Source organism: Canis lupus, chromosome 12 (assembly GCF_011100685.1).
Source record: "Canis lupus familiaris isolate Mischka breed German Shepherd chromosome 12, alternate assembly UU_Cfam_GSD_1.0, whole genome shotgun sequence".
NCBI lineage: Eukaryota > Metazoa > Chordata > Mammalia > Carnivora > Canidae > Canis > Canis lupus.
The window spans coordinates 35,818,720-35,840,745 of NC_049233.1; the positions used below are offsets into that span (position 1 = coordinate 35,818,720).

At 40.8% G+C, this 22,026-nt stretch overlaps 2 protein-coding genes across 2 annotated transcripts in view; one reads left to right on the top strand and one right to left on the bottom strand.

The window, feature by feature from the left end:
* On the bottom strand, window positions 1–4,656 carry EEF1A1 (eukaryotic translation elongation factor 1 alpha 1). The gene is given in 8 exon segments (NM_001197116.2): window positions 1–1,576; window positions 1,687–1,921; window positions 2,000–2,256; window positions 2,343–2,493; window positions 2,595–2,891; window positions 3,006–3,185; window positions 3,449–3,626; window positions 4,624–4,656. Coding segments are annotated over 7 exon segments (1,389 nt in total). The 5' UTR covers window positions 3,593–3,626; window positions 4,624–4,656; the 3' UTR covers window positions 1–1,451.
* Window positions 4,173–22,026, top strand: part of LOC119874198 (translation initiation factor IF-2-like) — a 25,681-nt gene continuing 7,827 nt past the window's right edge. The window contains exons 1-5 of the mRNA XM_038555043.1: window positions 4,173–4,273; window positions 4,337–4,445; window positions 4,561–4,891; window positions 5,218–5,463; window positions 7,755–7,947. Of these exons, the coding sequence (XP_038410971.1) occupies window positions 4,173–4,273; window positions 4,337–4,445; window positions 4,561–4,891; window positions 5,218–5,463; window positions 7,755–7,947 (980 nt within the window). The remainder of the gene's footprint in view (window positions 4,274–4,336; window positions 4,446–4,560; window positions 4,892–5,217; window positions 5,464–7,754; window positions 7,948–22,026) is intronic.

The following is a 22,026-nucleotide window of genomic DNA, read 5'->3' on the forward strand; positions in this document are numbered from 1 at the left end:
TAATTCCTTTTAAGTTGTGAAATTCTTTTATTAGTTTCTAATTTATAGGCCTCATCAGTGCCCCTGGTGGTACTGTTGAGACCATTTTACCTAGTTTAGAACTAAATGGAGATTTTTCCATTGCAGTCACTTTCTACAGAAGTTGGTAAGACATTCCACTTAGCATTGTCATTAATTACAAAGTGTCCTGTATGCTTTCTGCCACACTTCAAAGCAGCTTAAAGAAATGACTTCCCTTTCATAAAGCATAAGTTTTAGGATCAAATAGGGTCTTTAAAGAATGCTCAAAATCCACATAGCAGTATCTCAAATATACCAGTATTAAGAAGCATTCGCCAGCTTTCCAAAGCCAAGAATTTGATAGTTGTCACCCAAATACTGTTAAAATTCACAATTTGTTGTAGGTTACCACTCTTCTCAAAAGCGGTTTTTCATCTTGTTTATCATAAACTTCAAACTGTCATCTTTTAGTATTCCCTTCATTAGGTGATGTTACTGGAATGACAGCAAAACCTCCAAGACATTTTCAGATTATAAAGCTTACCCTACACTCCAATCCAAAGGAGTCCTTCCTTACATTTCCCACTGCACCTCTTCAAACTGGGTTTGTGCCCTCTTCACCCAACCTTGAATTTGTTAAGTTCTTAAGTGACTGAACTCCAGCTGTTTTTCTACTATCTAGATACAATTAACCCCACTATGAAGTAAAATGCTATCAAATGCCTCACATTTTAGGGTGCTTCAACATTTATATGACAATGCATTCCAGTAACTAAGGAAACAAAAACATGCCATTAACAAGTTTACTTCATAGTGATAGAATACAAATTTTATATGCAACACATGGACTTTGGTATTACAGAACTTAACCTGTTTCTATAAACTATCATATGGTGTTACTTTGCTTATCTAAGAGAAAGTGTGTTGCGCCAACAGACCCTTTTCCTATAGCATTGCTTTTACTTTGTTTTTACTATGTATTTTAACTTTCTTGCCCTTAAACAAGATGAAAAAACTTCCAAGTTTCCTATCCAGGAAAAGTTAACCCAAATTTCAGTTTAAACACTAGAAATAAGGTTCTGTGCAACTCCAATCTTTTACCTGAATACTATAAAGGCTACAGTGTTGACCAAAACAAGACACAGGTTTCTCATTAAACTTTTGTTTTAATGGGTCTCAAAATTCTGTGACAGATTTTTGGTCAAGTTGTTTCCATTAAAAAGTACTGATTTTAAAAACTAATAACTTAAAACTGCCACACACGCACAAAAAAAAAAAAAAAACAAATGGTCCACAAAACATTCTCCTTTCCTTCTGAAGGTTTTACGATGCATTGTTATCATTAACCAGTCTTTTACTATTAAACTTAAATGGCCAATTGACACAAACAGTTCTGAGACCGTTCTTCCACCACTGATTAAGACTGGGGTGGCAGGTATTAGGGATAATATTCATTTAGCCTTCTGAGCTTTCTGGGCAGACTTGGTGACTTTGCCAGCTCCAGCTGCCTTCTTGTCCACTGCTTTGATGACACCCACAGCAACCGTCTGTCTCATGTCACGAACAGCAAAACGGCCTATTAAAACAAATTTTAGATCACTATCAGAAACTGTATCAGAAACTATACACAAATAGCACGTCCTAGTGCTTCAGTAAGTTTTCTAATTATGCTTAAATCATTCTTACCCAGAGGAGGATAGTCAGAGAAGCTCTCAACACACATAGGTTTGCCAGGAACCATATCAACAATGGCAGCATCCCCAGATTTCAAGAACTTGGGACCATCTTCCAGCTTCTTTCCAGAACGACGATCTATCTTTTCCTTCAGCTCAGCAAACTTGCAGGCAATGTGAGCTGTGTGACAATCCAGCACAGGTGCATATCCAGCACTGATTTGGCCTGGATGGTTCAGGATAATCACCTTGGAGGAAAAAATTGCATTTAATACATTTCAAACAGGATCTAGCAAAGAGAACATTGCCACTCTTAAGTGTGTTACCTGAGCTGTGAAGCCAGCTGCTTCCATTGGTGGGTCATTTTTGCTGTCACCAGCCACATTGCCACGACGAACATCTTTGACAGATACGTTCTTGACATTGAAGCCCACATTGTCCCCAGGAAGAGCCTCACTCAAAGCTTCATGGTGCATTTCAACAGACTTTACTTCAGTTGTAACATTGACTGGAGCAAAGGTGACCACCATACCAGGCTTAAGAACACCAGTCTCCACTCGACCCACTGGGACAGTACCAATACCTAAAATATTTAGAAGCATCGTGTCAGATACCTTCTGTGAAGAACAATCCATAAATCGTATTTTTAAATGGCAATGTTCAACTTACCACCAATTTTGTAGACGTCTTGGAGAGGCAGACGCAAGGGCTTATCAGTTGGACGAGTTGGTGGCAGAATGCAATCCAGGGCTTCAAGCAGTGTGGTTCCGCTGGCATTCCCATCTTTACGGGTGACTTTCCATCCCTTGAACCAAGGCATCTAAAAAAACAAGATTGTCCATTAGCATTCCCCAAACTGTTGTCATTTAGTGTCAACATATGCCTCTTCTATCACTTCCTCAAAGCCTTGAAGTCACTTACGTTAGCACTTGGCTCCAGCATGTTGTCACCATTCCAACCAGAAATTGGCACAAATGCTACTGTGTCGGGGTTGTAGCCAATTTTCTTAATGTAGGTGCTGACTTCTTTAACGATTTCCTCGTATCTCTTCTGGCTGTAGGGTGGTTCAGTGGAATCCATTTTGTTAACACCAACAATTAGTTGTTTTACACCCAGTGTGTAAGCCAGAAGGGCATGCTCACGGGTCTGCCCATTCTTGGAGATACCTGCTTCAAATTCACCAACACCAGCAGCAACAATCAGGACAGCACAGTCAGCCTTTAAAAGACAAAAAGACATCCTGTTAAATAAATGTTCCTCAAAAAGATGAACTCCCCCTTTTTTCCCATACAAAACCCAAGCCTACAGTTATTTTCAAGTAATCCTACAAACCTGAGATGTGCCTGTAATCATGTTTTTGATAAAGTCTCTGTGTCCTGGGGCATCAATGATGGTCACGTAATACTTGCTGGTCTCGAATTTCCACAGGGAGATATCAATGGTGATACCACGTTCACGTTCAGCTTTCAGTTTATCCAAGACCCAGGCATACTTGAAGGAGCCTTTTCCCATCTGTAAGGATTAAGAATGGTTACTTGGTAACTTAAACACAAACTTCCAACTTGAAATCCCTAACTCCTGCTTAAGCAGAAATGCGGATTCCACTTTACAGTTAGGTAGTTCTATCTCCCAAAGTTACATAGATAAAAAACTCTTCAGCAAGCACAAACAATCTACCACAAGCAGCAGATTCTGATAGACTAGTAACTAGTTTTGGGGAAGTTGACACTGGCCGACTTTTTTTTAACGATCTCTCATTAAGTTAGTATACCAACCTCAGCAGCCTCCTTCTCAAATTTTTCGATAGTTCTTTTGTCGATCCCACCACATTTGTAGATCAGATGGCCAGTAGTGGTAGACTTGCCCGAATCTACGTGTCCAATGACGACGATGTTGATGTGAGTCTTCTCCTTTCCCATTTTGGTTTAGGTTTAGCGGTGGTTTTCACGACACCTAAATTTTAGGGTAGGAACAAACCCTTTTAACTACTGTCCCGGAGGCTTGAAAATAAGCCACGACCAAACTCGCAGAGACCAAATTCCAAGAATTACAACCAGGGCCAAGCTGGCCCAACTCTCGTCTCCACCCACCAAGCGTGGGGTTAACTCCACCGCATAAAATCCCCTCCCCCCTCCGGGGAAGGCCTGCTTGTAAGGCGTTGAGGCGGAATGGAGGTGCCAAGACGGCGTTCGGTACACCGTAGGGTCACAGGAAGCAGCGGCCTAACAGGGAAAGGCCCTTTTCCTTTGTGTGGGTGACTCACCCGCCCGCTCTCCCGGGCCGCCGCGTCCTCCATTTTGAGCTGCCTGCAGCAGGGCCGGAGAGCGGCCATCTTTCCGCGCACGCAACTGGTGCCGAGCGGGCCGGCCTCTCCGCCCGGCGTAGGACGGTACATCGCGGCGCGAGGCCCGGCACCAGAGCCGCCCGGCCCACTCCACGGGACTCTCCCGCGTCCGACGCGGCGCCCACGGCTCGTGGGCCTTCCCCGCCTCGTCGGACATGTGCGCCGGGACGAGCGGGCCTCGTCGCCGCCCTCCGCGCCTCGCGGCGGCCCCACACCCCAAGAACGCGACGACCGCGGAAAAGCCCACCCCGTTCAAGTCCTGACCAACCTCCGCTCAACCATCTCGACGGAGAAAACCATAGCGGCCTTCTTTTGGTAGGTCAAACGTCTGGAGGCTTAAACCACTGTACGAGGGCAGGCAAGAAGGTGCGGCGGAATTCGCACGCGGCCGCCACAACACCCAAGCCAGGCCTCAAACCAACCACGAGGCAAAAGGGGTCCTAAAAAAAGGCGCAAGGCCTGGAACCTTCCCACCCACTCACAATCCGAAATTCGGGGTCAAGAACATCGTAAAGTGGCTCGGTGGCGCGGCCGTTGTAAAAGGCACGCGAGGGCCGCTGGCAGCTCAAAGAGGCCAGGCCCGCGGGAGCCACACCCGGCACTCACCTGTGTTCTGGCGGCAAACCCGTTGCGAAAAAGAACGTTCAAGGCGGCTACGGCACTTATATACGGTCCTCCCCCACCCTCGGGGAAGAGGGCGGAGCCAGCACACGACACCACTTTCCCAGTTTACCCCGCGCCAACTCCATCAGGCACCGGTTCGGTCGCCATCCCCTCCCCCTACTGCTCGGGGACCGTGGGCGATGTGCGCTCAGCCCACTAAAGAGCGCACATCTCCTCGCGCATGCTCCTCTTGACCCCGATGACGGCGAGAGTGAGTGGGTGGGGAGGCGGGGACGAGCTTTCCGCTCGTTCTATGTTAGTGAGAGTTTAACGACGGTCCCTGGGATTCCCCGAGGCTGAAGCGAGTCCTCCTTTGTATGAATTACTCTCAGCTCCAGCTGAAGGGGCGGGCGGGGGGGCGAGGAGGCGGCCCTGCGGGGAAGTACTGAATCTGCCCTCTACGGTTCCTGGTTTAACTGCAAAGATGGTGTGGCGATTGGAGTACGCCTTCCCTCCGCAGTATACCTCCAGTTCTTAACCTGGTCCTCTCCAAGGTCCAGGACTGCCCCTTTGAGCCGCTTCCTCCGCTCGTCGCAGGTCCGCCCTGGGCTGGCTCCTCCCTCGCCCCTGCCTTCTCTTCCTCTCGGGGCTGGAGAGTACAAGGCCCGGGCTCCCAGGGCAGCGAGGGACCCGAGGGGCCGCCTTCACAGCCGGAGAATCCGCAAGGGTTTCAACTCGGTGGCCGTGACCCGGACGAATGTGCTCTTGGGCTAGCCTTTTGGCTTGTTCCAGTCCGAGCCCGCTGCTTTTACCGAAGCCCGAGTCACACGTTCACCCCATATGGTACTCCAGACGTCTAGTTCTTCAGTTCAGAATAGATTTCAATCCCACAGTCTGCCTTTTAACTCTAGTTTCATTACGTTATAGAAAGACCCTATGTGTGTCTACTCTCGTGGTACATTTTTTCTACAGTGTACACTCATTTGATTGCTAGCATGAGCAACCTAAAAAGAATTTTTCAAATTCAGTCTTTCCGCATGATCTCAAGTAGAAACTAAGATCTACGGCTTCAGCAAGCTTATCCACCCAATTTCCTATCCCCAACACTTGCTGCGAATCACTGCTTCTTAAAGGTGGCCTAGCCCATTTAAATAAATTAGTTCATTTTCTGTTAAATGGATTTTAACTCCATTTGAGCATAAATTTAGGGCGAAACCGGATGAGGCCTTTTTGGTTGGCAATCAGGGCAGACTGAGAAATACTTTCAAGAAGGAACTTTTATTTTTAATGAGCTAGTTACTATATCAGTATGTCTCTTCCATGTGTGGAACATCACTGCAACTCCTCCAGCCAATCTGTTAACAAATGCTTGAAACCTACTATGTGTCCAGTGCTAAGCGAGTTCTGTGGCATGTGCAAAATAAATTCTCCTTTGGAGAGGAACCCACGATCAAATTGGAAGGGGAAAACTAATATATAAAACAACTGGGAAGCAGTTAAAGGCAAACTTGTATGGTGCTTACTTTTTATTTCATTGTAGAATATAGTTCTAGTCCTAGTTTTCAGTTACTTCTCACAACCCCAAATCCCTTTTTTACTTTGTAAATGAAATAAGTCTTCTGGGCAGCCCGGGTGGCTCAGTGGTTTAGCCCTGCCTTCAGCCCAGGGCGTGATCCTGGGGACCCAGAATCGAGTCCCACATCAGGCTCCCTGCATGCAGCCTGCTTCTCCCTCTGCCTGTCTCGGCCTCTCTCTCTGTCTCTCATGAATAAATAAATAAAATCTTAAAAAAAAAAGCATTATAAAAAAAAGTTTAAAAAAAAGTCTTCTGAACGAGCCTTCCTATATCTTCTTGTTTTACCACTCTTTGTAGATATAAGCTTCTAAAAATAAGGTTTTTTAATTTCTTCATTAGTAGGTTTCTAGCCTTCTCTTTCTAATTTTGAGAGTTTTCATGAAAGAACTTAGGCCATATAAAGTTTCCCTAGAAATTAATATATCTTTTTCCAGCAAAAAAGCATTCTCTATGTCTATTTTTCTAGCTTCTTTCCTTTCATAAATTATTTTTTCACGTTGTATTTTCCTAGTGCCCTTACCCAATCATATATATGTGGAATAAAATCATCTTGATATGCTTGTCAATATTTGTAATAAAATAAAAATGTGAGAAATACCAATTAAGATTGTTCACTACCAATAGAACAATGCAGATACCTCTGCTCTTTTTTATTTCCTTGGAGATATTAATGACTATTCTCTTGGAACTAGATTCCCATAGTCTGTCATATTTGTAATCATAGTAATATGAACTGCATGGTGTGCTATGTCAGACTAAGATTAGGATGCCATACTAGATTTATTACTTTCCATACCTTTTTTTCTTTTTAAGATTTTATTTATTCATAAAAGACAGAGAAAGAGAGGCAGAGACAGAGGCAGAGGGAGAAGCAGGTTCCATGAAGGAAGCCGGAGAAAGGAACTCCATCCCTGGACTCTAGAATTACGCCCCAAACCAAAGGCAGACACTCAACAACTGCTGAGCCACCAAGGCATCCTTTTTCCATACTTTCTTAAGCAAATCTCAAATGGTTTAGGTTTGAACATTATTGGAGATAATACTAGGTCATATAAATATTTCAACAGGAATAGGAAATTTTTGAAAATGTGAAGAAATAGTGACATGAGGGAAGGAAGCAAAGACTTAAGACTGAAAGTTGAGTACTTGAAAGCTTTACATGGCATCCAAAATTGTAGTTCACATCTAATCCAAGAAGAGTCAAAATGAAAGTGTTTGTTGGTAAGAGTAAAAGTATCAAAGATGATTTCCATTTAATAAAATCAAAGGGAAAAAGTAACCTCTGTGAAATCTGCACAATTCATTAAAATGTGACATTGCAAACTTATGTACTTTTATACAATCCTAAAATTGCAGTAATTGAAATGTGTACTTTCAGTTGAATTATTCTATTTGAAAATAGATCTATATAATTCTAACAGTAATTTTTATAGATATGTTTTATGTTGCACACTCGGATTCTTTAATAGATATGCACAAACATTTCCAGAGCTTATAAAAACTGCAATTCCTGATTCAAATCTCACCTTTTAATTTTTCTAGTACTTCCTCCTTACAGCTCTTTTGAATGGTGAAAAAAATAATCCAGCATTCCACATAAAGCAACAGAATGGTCCAAGAGTGTTCCAGGAGCAGATAAAGACAGCGGGACTTTCATTATTATGCCCAAGAAAGAAAGGAAAATTAAAGAAGTGTGCCTCCAAAGCCATCCCAGACTGTAAGCAAGTTTTCCCCAACGTCTGGGATTGCAGGTGAGTATACACTTTATAAATATCTTATAGAGAATCCTTTTTAAAAATAGAACCTAAACTGGGAGGCCTGGGTGGCTCATTGGTTGAGCATCTGCCTTTGGCTCAGATCGTGATCCAGGGGTCCCCAGATCGAGTCCCGCATCTGGCTCCCCGAAAGGAGCCTGCTTCTCCTTCTGCCTATTTCTTTGCCTCTCTGTGCCCCTCATGAATATATACAATCTTAACAAAAGAAAAAAAAAAAAGAAATTAAGGAAAAGCAAAATTATACCTAACTCCTTGATCTATAAGTAACCTCCTTGGCCCCACTGACTAGGTGCTCTTATTCGTGTCGTGATAATGGCCCAGACTTTTGAGGGGTGGGGGTATCTCGAGTCATACTGTTAATTAAGTTTAGGCCCTAGCCACAAGCCTCGGCTCGGGGCAGAAGTCCCCTTCTTGTCCCGGTCGGGCCGGCGCGACGCGGATGCGGGCCCGGGGAGTCGCGCGGCTCGGGCACGCCCAGGTTCGGAGGCGGGGTCGCCGGCGGCGCTGCGGGTTCTCCGGGGCCCCCGGCGGCGAGGCGGACACCGGGCGGCCCGGAGCCTGCGCCTGCTCCCGGACCGGGCGCCCCGCGCGGCCGGTGCGCGGGGACACCTGTAGGCGGGCCGGGACCCGCGGGTTCCGTCTCCGCGGCACCGAGGCCACCCCGGCCCGCCCCCGAACACGCCCCCAACTTGAGGTCACTTTCTTGGGTCCTCGGACTGCGGAAGAAAGCGCGTAGGAGACGGAAAACCCCACGTGGCTCAGGGTGGGGGTCTGCTGTCGTCACCTCGGCGTGGCCTCTTTTCAGAGGGCGCTGAAGGAAATACTCTGTTTTTAAAAAGCCCTATTCCCTAGCCACCTGTGTTTTGAACATAATCCTACAGCAGTTTCCCCCACCACGGTTTTCTAGGAGATATGGCATGCCTTTTAGTAACTTAAAATGGTTTTAACAGTAACATTGTTGAGACTTGTAGATGCATTTTTGGGTTGTAATCTAAGGTCGTATTTTAAGATTTTCCTTAAAGTTGTTCATACTATTTAGAGTAGCAAACTGTTAAAATACATGGTAGGAAACATCTGCATGACCCCTTTTAGGGGGAAAAAAAGGTTTTTAGTTATTAGTAAAAGGGTGAACTGCAATGGTTCTTTAGTATCCATTATTGCGTTTCACCAAACATCTTTCAGTATTGGCTAATCACTCTGCTATTGGGCCTAATTTCAAGCAGCTTTAGGTAATTACATTTTGCTGTGGCCTGCCGCATTTTCATCTTGCCTATGACCGTTGAAAATGATCTTTAAAGAGGGATTTTAGAATATGATGAAGTCAAGAATTATTTGGATTGAGAATCCAAGTAAAATGGCTCTTCAGTATGCCAGGCAGTGTTCTGGTATTTGCAATATGTAACGAAATCCCATCACCAACATTTTACAGATGGGGAACCTGTAGGCAGCTGATAGTTGATGCATAATAAGCAAATGCAGACATATATTCTTTTTAAAAGTTTCACTTCTTAGGCACCTGGATGGCTCAGTAAGTTAAGTGCCTGCCTTCAGCTCAGGTGGTGATCCCAGGGTCCTGGGATGGAGTCCTGCGTTAGGCTCCCTGCTCAGCCGGGCATTTGCTTCTTCGTCTACCCTTCCCCCTCCTGCTCATGCCCTCTCTCTCTTACTCTAGCCCTCTCTTTCAAGTACATAAATAAAAATCTTTTTAAAAAAGTTTCAACATTTTGCACAAAATTATAAAATACAATATATCACATTGCTTCTTTCACTTAGTACATCTTGGAGATTTTATGAGTGCTTTAGGGCCCACCAAAGCAACACTGGACGCCAGGTAATCTGACTAGAGTGCTGGTAGTAACTTTTACACTGGCAGGTCTAGGCAATCTGGAAAATGAAAATAGCAGTAGCGTTGGATTCAGAAAATCCAGGATGGACTCAGTCTTTGATCTGCTGCTTACAGATGAGTGATAGCCAGCAATTTTTGGTTTCTCAGTGCATGTGCTCCATGAGTCTGTTCATTATATTTAGTACTTGTCTCACAATTCTAATATGCGACAATGTGAAAAGATAAGGGGGCACTCAATTATCTAGTAAAGATGGTGTTTCTAGAGGCTTTTTGGAGAATACCTGCCCTCAGTTCGTATGCGTTATGAGACTAACTTGACTCCATAAAGAAAATAAACTTATTAGAGTATTTTTATTTGTAAGAATTTTGAAATAGCTAATACATGTACATAGTGAGACATTATACAGATGTTATGCAGAGAAATGTTACTTTTTTTTAAATCAGTTTAAAGAAAGTGAAGATTGTGCCAGGAAATTAACTAAAGATATTTCTACAACTCCTGTCATGATTCTAAGACCAGTGCCTGACAGAATAAATGCTCTCTTATTCAGTAGAAAAGAAAGAATAATTTTCCCTCCCTCACTATTTTTTATGAATCTGCATTTTATAGGCAATGTTCACTTTCAGGACTTCTGTCTTCATAGGTAACATAGTGCCAAGAACACTGGACTAAAGAGCTGGAGTCTATTCCTAGCAATTTTATTTATTAGTTGTATGATCTTGACCACATCACTCTTGGGCTCATTATGCTATGATTATAAATATCTAAGAATACCTATTTCACAGAACGGATCGTAAGGATTTTTTTTTAAGATTTTATTTATTTATTCATGAGAGACACAGAGAGAGAGAGAGGCAGAGACACACAGGCAGAGGGAGAAGCAGGCTCCACCCAGGGAGCCCGATGTGGGACTCTATCCCACGACCCCAGAATCACGCCCTGGCCTGAAGGCAGGCGCTCAACCGCTAAGCCACTCAGGCTTCCCTGATTATAAGGATTAAATGAGATAATGTATCTGAAGATGCAGACTACTTTTACAAATGTTAATGCTCATTATAATTAGAAAATAATCTTTAACGCTTTCAAAAAAAAAAAAACAAGAAAAATCTGTTCAAAATGTAGAGAAATTTAACTGTGTCATTATTCATCTTAATGAGTACTACTTGGGGGATCCCTGGGTGGCGCAGCGGTTTGGCGCCTGCCTTTGGCCCAGGGCGCGATCCTGGAGACCCGGGATCGAATCCCACATCAGGCTCCCGGTGCATGGAGCCTGCTTCTCCCTCTGCCTGTGTCTCTGCCTCCCTCTCTCTCTCTGTGTGACTATCATAAATAAATAAAAATTAAAAAAAAAAAATGAGTACTACTTGGTCCATTTCATTGAATTATTAGAACTATATAGATTCACCAATTACATATGTCACACACCATGTATATTCTGTAAGTGGCAGGGACTTTTGAATTATGGCATTCCTTATATGCTGGGAATTCTAGAGGACTTCAGAGGTCAGATTTTATTCATTCATCCATCCATCAAGCATTCACTGAGTGTAAACTGTGTGCCAGGCACTTAGCTAGACACTAAGAAGATAAAAACAATAGGGCTTGGATAATGTGTGTGATAGAGCCCTGGACAGGAAGGGAGAGGGAAGACTAACACTGTTGACTCCAGGGAAGCATGAATGCTGGAACCAGGAAAACCTAAGGCGCTTTAGAGCACTCCTGAGGGACTCAGACTTGGGGAGGAGAAGAAGGCATCAGCAGGAAAACTTGCTCACCCTGGTTGGTTAGGAATCAGCCAGTGAAGGAAGAAGCTATTCGGGGAGAGGGGTGTTTTGGGTGATTGCCTTAGAAAACAAGGTGGGAGAAAGAGTTTGCTTCTCTACAGATGGGAGCAGAGAGCAAGATAAAACTATTCGGCATTCACTGAGGCACCTGAGGAACCTGTGTAGAAAATTGGGGCTTCAGAAACAGAAAGATGTGAGTTCCAGTCTGGCATATATCCTAACTGAATGTGTGGCTCTGGGCAAGTTATTCGGATTCTTTAAGTTTCGTCTTTCTCATCCATAAAAAAATAAAGATGATAACACTCACCCCATAAGACTGCTATGTAAATGAGATAAGAAAATGTTTGTTTGTTTGTTTTTCACCAAGTTAGAACAGTGATTGTCAGGGAATTATTTGTTTTTTTCCTTTTTGTTCATTTTTACCCATCGTCTATAATGCATAGCACTTTCAGTGAGGTAGCTCTGAAGTCAGAAAGCCTTCACTCAAATCCCTGTTGGCTCTCCCATGGCTAGCAAGCGGATGTTTGGCAAGTGATCTAACCTCTCTAAGCCTCAAATTTCATATCTATAAAGTGCAGACAATAATAAATAATATCTGCCCCAGAGGATTGTGGTGAAGATTAAATAAGTCAATCAATGTAAAACTCCTTATCCCAGTGCCTCGGCACCTGGTAAGCATTCAATAAATCTTAATTGTTGCTTGTTATTTTATTTTTTCTTATTTGAGAGTCTTTGCTAACTGGAATCTTGTCATAGGATAAAGTTTCTTTTCCAAGAAAATGCCACAATTACCTTGCTTTCAGCTCTGTGTTTAATATCCCTGCATTTTAGGTTTGCTTATTAATTTTTCTCATAGGCCCTTTTTTCAGAATCTTAAAGATGCCATGTTTTAAATAATTGGGAAATTAGAAATGTTGAAGAAAACAGTTTTTCTTTAGGATTTTTTAAAAACTAAAGGCAGCATAAATCATCACCTAATTCTAAAGCCCTGTCACATCCTTATACTTTCTAAGATTAAATGTCCTGCCTGCTTTAAAAAAATTTTATAGTGTCTTTTAAATTATTGCTATGTTATCTCTGTTTTTCTAATACCATCTGCTTTTTGTGGTTGGTGTTGTTGCTTTAAAAAAAATTTCTTTAGGAGTGCCTGGGTGGCTCAGTTGGTTAAGACATCTGCCTTTGGCTTGGGTCATCATCCCAGGGTCCAGGTCATGATCCCAGAATTCTGGGATCAAGCCTGTTGTAAGGCTTCCTGCTTGGCAGGGAGTGTGCTTCTCCCTCTTTCTCTGACCCTCCCCCTTGCTTGTGCTCTTGCTCACTCTCTTCTCTCAAATGAATAAATACAAATCTTTAAAAATTTTTTTAATCATTTTATTTTTTGCATCATGTTAAGTGTACCCTTTTGATCCCCATCCCCTATTTCCCCCATCCCTTCACCTACCTCCCCTCTAGAAACCATCAGTTTGTTGTCAATAGTTAAGAGTCAGTTTCTTGGTTTCTCTCTCTCTTTCTTTCCTTTGCTCATTTGTTTTGTTTCTTAAATTCCATATATGAGTGAGATCATGTGGTATTTGTCTTTTTCTGACTGAGTTACTTCACTTAGCATCATACTTTCTAGCTTCATCCATGTTGTTGCAAATGGCAATATTTCATTCTTTTTATGGCTGAGTAATATTCCATTGTATATAATTGTATATATATACCACATCTTCTTTATCCATTCATCTATTGATGGACACTTGGGCTGCTTCCATAGTTTGGCTATTGTAAATAATACTTCAATAAACATAGAAGTGCTTGTATCCCTTTGAATTAGTGCTTTGGGTTTTTTTTGGGGGGAGGTAAATACCCAGTAGTACAATTACTAAATCATAGGGTAGTTCTATTTTCACTTTTTTGAGGAAACTCCATACTGTTTTTCACAGTGGCTGCATCAATTTAGTACCATCTGCTTTTGGTATATCTTTTGCTGCAAGAACTTTGCAGACCTATATTTTATTTATTTTTAAAAATATTTTATGTATTTATTCATGAGAGACACACACACACACACAGAGGCAGAGACATAAGCAGAGGGAGAAGCAGGCTCCCTGCAGGGAGCCCAATGCATGACTCAATCCTGGACTCCTGGGATCAAGTCCTGATCCAAAGGCAGAGGCTCAAATGCTGAGCCACCCAGGTGTCCCTGCAGACCTGTTTTTAAAAAACACCTAACTATTGGGCACCTGGGTGGCTCAGTTGGTTAAGTGTCTGCCTTCGGCTCAGGTCATGATCCCGGAATCCTGGGATTGAGCCTCGCATCAGGCTTTGGGCTCCCTGTTTAGTGGGGAGTCTGCTTCTCCCTCTCCTGTCTGCCGCTTCCCCTGCTTATGCTCTCTCTTCCTGTCAAATAAATAAAATCTTAAAAAAATAAAAAATAAAAACACTTAGCTACTTAATAGGTCTTGATTATTACAGAAACAGCAAGTTACACAATCATCAGTGAAAAGAGAAACCAGTTTCAATCACTGGGGAACCACGATAGTAAGAGATTAGATTATCTTTTTTTTATTGTTTTAAAACACACTAACTCAAAATGAAAAAAGAATGTGGAAGCCATCAGGTGAATAAAAACTACTGACAATTCTCTCAAAGAATTGTATATCTGCCACTGCAGAATAACTACTACAGTTCTTTTTTTTTTTTTTAATAGTACTGTATTATTTCCATCAACTCCAGTTAACTTGTACCAGTCTTTACTAAAAACATCTACAATAATAAACACTCCAAGCTGGAAGAGAGTTTATTTATTTATTTATTTATTTATTTATTTAGGAAGAGAGTTTAGTCTTCATCTAGTGAGTCCCAAAAATTTTACAGATGATGAAAAGTATCAAAATAACTGAGTGGTTTGTTCAGTGCTCCTATGGCTAAAGACAAAGGCTGTCCATCCTATGGGCCTGTTTTTTGCCTTCAGGGGAAAAGTAGTAGGAATTAAAAGTGCACATTCTAGGGCCAGACTAGCTAGGTTTAAAGCTTAGCTCTTATATTTACTAGCAATGTGACCTTAGACCTATTACTCAACCTCTTTGAGTTTCAATTTCCTCATCTGTATAATGGAAAAAATATTATTTAAAGAGTTGTTATAAAGATAAAAAAGTTAAGTTATATTTTTAATGTTTCTTAAATTCTCTATTATTATTTTGTCTGTTTTGTTCATTATTCTATCCTTAGAATCTAAAATGGTATCTGTACAATAAATATTTAAGGCAGCAGCTCTTTCTGACCATGGGTCCTGTTCTTGTGCTTTAATAAAATAACCTTTTTGCACTATATATAAATAAATAAATATTTACTTATTTATTTATTAAATGAATATGTGAATACATATTCACTCTGGTCCTTTTTAAGTTTCTTATAAAATTTGTTGTTTCAAGAAAAAATGAATGATGCACTATGTGCTATCATTGATTAATTGACTCAAAAAGGTTTTTAAAAATATTTTTGTGGAAGGATGGTTTTCACTGTCGGGCATCAACAGATTAATTTTAGTTACAGAAGGCAAGTGAAAGCTGTAGGTAGAACTACTTTTTTTAAAAAAGATGTTATTTATTTATTCATGAGAGACACACAGAGAGAGGCAGAGACATAGGCAGAGGGAGAAGCAGGCTCCCTGCAGGTCCCTGTAGGTAGAACTACTTAACAAAAATTTTTGTCTACATTAATTAGTATGTTATGGAGAAATAATGAGTGAATATTTTGGTGAAGGACAGATCAATCCACTCAGTAAAACCCGAGCAAGATAATAAGACCTTTCTCAGGAACGCCTGGCTGGCTCAGTCAGTGGAGCATACAATTCTTGATCTCGGGGTTGTAAATTCAAGCCTGATGTTGTGTATAAAGATTACTTAAAAAATAAAAACCTAAATAAATAAATAAATAAATAAATACCTTAAAAACAAAAAACACCTTTCTTAGATGCATCATAGTCAAACTGCTGGAGACCAAAGATTAAAAGCAAACAAACAGGGGCACCTGGGCAGCTCAGTTGGTTAGGCCTCTGACTCTTGATTCCGGCTCAGGTCATGATCTCTGGAGCCTGAGATTGAGTTGCAAGTTCAGTGCCATGCTCAGCAGGGAGTTTCCATGTGATTCTATAGCTGTCTCCTTCTGCCCCTCCCCCATCAAAATAAATAAATGAGTAGATCTTGAAAAAAAAAAAACCGCAAACACTGAATGTCTCAGAGAAAGATAGGGGAACACATATGGGGGAGCAACTACTGGAATGATGGTGGACATCTCATCAGAAAGGTGGAGGCAAGGAAGTAGAGGAACACCATCTTAAAGTTCTGAAAGAAAAAATAATCAGGGGCACCTGGGTGACTCAGTGGTTGAGCATCTGTCTGGCCCAGGTCATCATCCCGGGGTCCAGGGATGGAGTCCCACATCAGGCTCCCTGCAAGGACCCTGCTTCTCATTTGCCTGGGTCTCTGTCTCTCTTTGTGTGTCTCTCATTAATAAATAAAATCTTAAAAAGAAAAGAAAAAATAATCAAAGCTGTCAAACTAGAGTTCTATATCTAGTGAAAATATCCTTTATGAATGAAGGTGACAAAATCATAATGAGACACCACTACATACCTACCAAAATGGCTAAAATTTAAAAGACTGAAAATACCAACTTTTGGCAGGCATTTGGGACTCACACACAGCTGATGAGCATGTGAAATGGTATACATTCTCTTAGGAAAACAGTTTGGCAATTGTTTTTAACTCTTAAAAAGTTAAACACGTATTTATCATATGACTGTCCTTTCTACAACTAGGTGTTTACCCAAGAGAAATGAAGGCACATGTCCATACACACACTTGGGGCCAGACACTCATAGCAGCTTCATTTATAACTACTAAAAACTGAAAACAAGCCAAATATCCATCCACAATTTGAATAAACAAATTATGATAAATCCATACAATAGAAAACTACTTAGCAGTAAAGAAGAATGAATTTTTTTTTTTTTATTTATGATAGTCACACTCAGAGAGAGAGAGAGAGAGAGAGAGAGAGGCAGAAACACAGGCAGAGGGAGAAGCAGGCTCCATGCACCGGAAGCCCAACGTGGGATTCGATCCCGGGTCTCCAGGATCGTGCTCTGGGCCAAAGGCAGGCGCTAAACCGCTGCGCCACCCAGGGATCCCTGAACTCTTGATATATGAAACAACATGAATGACATTCAAAATAATGGTGCTGATTGAAGGAGCAATACAAAAAAGAATACATGCTGAATCATTCTTCATTGATATAAAACTCTAGAACATACAAATTAATCTGTAGCAACAGAAAACACATTAATAGTTGCTAGGGGATAGGAACAGAGACAAAGGACAGAGAAGAGAGATTACAAAGAGGTGTGAGGAAACCTTAGGGGGTGATGAATATATTTGTTTTCTTGATTATGATGATGGCTTCATGGGTATATACATATGTGAAGTTATCAAATTGAATGCTTCAAATATATGCAATTTATCAGATGACAATCATACCTCAATAAAATCAGAAAAAAATAGAGAAAAAAAGAATGAAAACAAAAGAGATATGTTTTTGGATGTTTGTGTGTAAATATATATTCTAATATATATAAAAACTAAGAGAATTTGTTGCCAGCAGATTTGCACTATGAGAAATGTTATAGGATATTCTTCAGGCTGAAGAGAAATAATACCAAATGGAAACTCAGATCTTCAGAAAGAAATAAAAGGGAAATGATTCATATAAAAGACTGTCTTTTCTCCTAATTTCTTTAAAATGCATAAAAGTACTTAAAGCAAAAATTTTAACATTGCCTTACAAGGTTCATAATGTATGTGATTGAGTGCATGTAAAAATTATAGCTTATAGTGGTGATTGGGCCTATGGTGTTGCAAAGCTTCTACACTGTACAAAAAGCTGATATTAATTCTGTGTGTCACCCTTATAACAAACATTAAAAACTTAATGCAAAGAGATAGTGCTAAAAAGCCATTAGATAAAGAGAAATTCTTAAATAATTTTTAAATAATCCAAAAGAAGAGGAACAAAAAGCAGATGAAAAAAAGAAAACAAATGGTAAAATGATGTACCTAAATCCAACTTTTTCTATAATCACAATAAATGTTAATGGACTAACTATTCCAATTAATAAGCAGTTTGTCAGAATTGATTAAAAAAAAAAGACCTAACTATATCCTGTTGACAAGAGACACATTTTATTTTATATATATATATATTAAAGATTTTTTATTTATTATTCATAGAGAGAGAGAGAGAGGCAGAGACACAGATGGAGGGAGAAGCAGGCACCATGCAGAGAGCCTGATGTGGGACTCGATCCAGGGTCTCCAGGATCACCCCTAGGCTGCAGGCGGCACTAAACCACTGTGCCACCAGGGCTGCCCTATATATTTTTTTTAAATATTTTATTTATTTATTTATTTATTTGAGAGAGTGAGTGAGAGAAAGAGAGAGAATGGGAAGTGGGAGGGATATAGAGAGGGGGAGAAACAGACTCCTCACTGAGCAGGGAGCCTGACATGGGACTTGATCCCAGGACTCCAGGATTCCTACCTGAGCCCAAGGCAGATGCTTAACTGACTGGGCTACCCAGGCACCCAGAGACACATTTTGAATATTAAAAAAAAAAAAAAAACTTAAATTATGCAAATAGAATTAATGTATTTTGGCACATTGGAAATGGCTCTTAAACTTTGTGTGTTCCAATCACTATATCTATAAAACAGGAATAATTATACTGTCCAAGATTGTAGTGGTTACAAATAATTAAATGGTTATTATGGACTTTGCAAATATTGTTTGGTGGCATTATCATTTCTTTATAATAATTACTTAATGTTTATATATTTTACTACATTCTGTTGTTCCACTTGAAACAAACTCACCAATGTTAAATGTAAACATTTTCTTTACTCCTGTTTTATAATATATTTTTACTGTAGGGAATAATTGAAATCATGGTTTTGGAGTCAAATATCCCTGAATTGCTCTTGGCTTTGACATTTACTAGGTGTCCTCAGGCAAATTTCTTAATTTTATTATTGAGCTTCAGTTCTTTCATCCTTCATCTTTCAGTTCATTAAGATAGTACTTCATGGATTAAGTAAAATAATATTATGTGAAATGCTTAGCACAGAGTCTGGCACATAGTGAAAACTCAATAGTTATCATTATCATCATCATCATCATCGATGATGATAAGAGTAAATTCACAAACCTTCTTAAAAACATCATAGGGGCACCTGGGTGGCTCAGTCAATTAAGCCTCTGACTCTTGATCTCAGCTCAGTTTGTGATCCCAGGGTTGTGGGATCAAGCTCTGTGCTCAGTGAGAGTCTGCTTGAGAGTCTCTCTGTCCCTCTCCTTCTGTCCCTCTTAAAAAAAAAACAAATAACAAACCCAAAACACTGTATAAAAAACTGTTGAGAAAATATTTTTTATTTATTTTTTTACTTATTTTTTAATATTTTTTTTAATTTTTATTTATTTATGATAGTCACAGAGAGAGAGAGAGGCAGAGACACAGGCAGAGGGAGAAGCAGGCTCCATGCACCGGGAGCCTGATGTGGGATTCGATCCTGGGTCTCCAGGATCACGCCCTGGGCCAAAGGCAGGCGCCAAACCGCTCTGCCACCCAGGGATCCTGAGAAAATATTTTTTAAAGTTTTACTTCTGTTGCTACTTTCAACAGATTCATTATTAACATTAACATTAACATTCATTATTTTAATGATATAAATGCAAAAAAACTCTACAATAATGCAAAGGAAGCAAAATATACCTCACTATATAACAATCCCTTAAGTCTTTAAATGGTCAACAAAGAAAAAGAGTAATGTTTCCTACAAAATTAAGTTGGCTTCTACATCTTCTATGGTTGAAAATATTTTATTCTGACACTAAACTTAAGCAGTCAAATGAAGCAAATGAGAACAAGCCAGCAGAAGGAATCTATTATTAGACTCCTAACCTGAAGCAAAAGTTATCTGCAGAAACCCTCATTAGATGTGCACACGTCCACTGTGTGACAGGTTGTGGAAGAATATAAAAAAGCATGGAGGTGCAGAATGGAACCTGGAAGTCTTCGGGGTCAGAATGCTTAACTGGAATTAGAAGACAGGATTATAGGAAACTGGAAAAAATACATTTTGTCTTGGTTAATCATCATAAAATGAAGTAATAGTACAGGAATATTTTGCTCACACAACTTTTTGTATGGCACAAATGGCCATTGGAGTTCATGAGTAAAGGAGAGAACTCCAGCACAGCTGGCTCACCTCCTTTCTCAGATGTCATTTGATATACTGCATTCTCAGAGGGATCCTCTCCATCATATCTAAAAAAGTTCCCTGTTATAACCCCTTCTTTGTTTCCTTCTCAGAGCTTATTACAACATGTAATTATCCTATTCATTTGGCTACTATTTCAGCCTTGTCTCCTCTACTAAAATGTAAATTTCATGAGAACAAGAGTCTTGTCTGATTTTTTTTTTTTTACCATGGTATCTGGTGCCTGACACATTAGTAGATGATCAATAAACATTTGTTGAATGAATGAATCAATGAAGAGGAAATCTGAGACTGCAATCTGCTTCCCCTCAAGTAAATCTCTTCCACTGACAAATGTATGTCATATCCAGTTTGAGAATTAACCACTCAACCATAAAAACTTTTCCTTTTTTTTTCTTAATATTTTATTTATTTATGAGAGACACAGGGTGGGGCAGAGACACAGGCAGGGGGAGAAGCAGGCTCCATGCAGGGAGCCTGAGGTGGGACTCCATCCCAGGTCTCCAGGATCACGCCCTGGGCTGAAGGTGGCACTAAACTGCGGAGCCACCCGGGCTGCCCCATAAAAACTTTTTTTTCCTATTACAATCATTCCAAAATTCTTGTGTTTTCCAGGAGTCCACCTAATGTGCCTTGATCTTTTTCTTTCTTGAGCTCAGACTTGCACTGTTTTCTTGCTTGATTTTTTTTTTAAATAGGCTCCACACCATCATAGGACTTGAACTCACAACCCTGAGATCAAGAGTCACATGCTCCACAGATTGAACAAGCTGTGGGACCCAGGAAATTTAACAAAAATCCCCTACCCCTGGACAAGCAGAGCAGGACTAACTCCATTTTGTGCTGCACCCGCCACCTCCTGTATGACCCCCACATGACCTGCTTATTGCTTAAGGCGCTCCCCCACCCTAGTCAAGCCGCTGGGCACACCCTAATCGGAAATCGGCTCATAACTATGTAACCCCTCCTTGTGCCTGCCAAAACTGAGCGCCAATTCTGACCAAAGTAATAGGCCAGTTCAAATGGATACTATAGGGTAAAATGTAATTCAATCAGCCACCTGCGTGGACCAACATGACTGCAACTTTCTGCATATGTTACAATCCCATTGGCCACTGGCCCCTGTAAAGCTGCTACGCCTCTTAGTCTCGGGGTTCAAATCCCTGCTCCGCTGTGTCGAGTATACTTGGACCCAAGCTGGAGCTTGCTAATAAACCCTCGTGGGCTTGCATCGGTGTCGGCTCCTTCGTGGTTTCTCTGATTAGCAATCTTGGACACAACAAAGCCAAGTACCCCTCTTCTTAATTTTTTTAGGTTTGCCTCAGAGTGACAGGCTGACCCCAGCCCTGGTGAGGGCAGGGAATATCCTTACACATTGCTGTCCTGATATCCCTTTGGCAAATAGAGAATGTCATTTTCATGTGACCTAAAAAAAAAAAAGGAGTTGATTGCACCCATAACTGAGATTGGCTTAGAAACAAGTAGAGATAGTAAGGGCTGAGGGAGCTCCTGGAAAACAAAATGTCCCTATTTCTTCATCTATCCACCCAATCCATTCATCAATCATCCCTTCATTCAGCAATCATAGCATTTACTAAGCTCAGATCTATATAAGAAACTGTTCTAGGGAATCCCTGGGTGGCCCAGCGGTTTGGCGCCTGCCTTTGGCCCAGGGCGCGATCCTGGAGACCCGGGATCGAATCCCACATCGTCTCCCAGTGCATGGAGCCTGCTTCTCTCTCTGCCTGTGTCTCTGCGTCTCTCTCTCTCTCTCTCTCTGTGATGACTATCATAAGTAAATAAAAATTAAAAAAAAAGAAACTGTTCTAAATGTTTTATTCATGTTAACTAAATTAATCTTTATGGTTACCCTAAGGGTTTATGCTGTTATTATACCCAGTTTATAAATAAGTAAACTGATAACCATTTCTCAAGCATTATTGCCCAATGGTCTTTAAGAAGGAGTGGACAATCTTTTTAGAATCACACAGATAATGTTACAAAAAGATGATAATTTTCTAAATCATTTTTGACATGTCATCATGATGAAACAATATTTAAGCAAAATTACATCTACTGTCCTAGGACTAGAGGAAGTGTTGCATA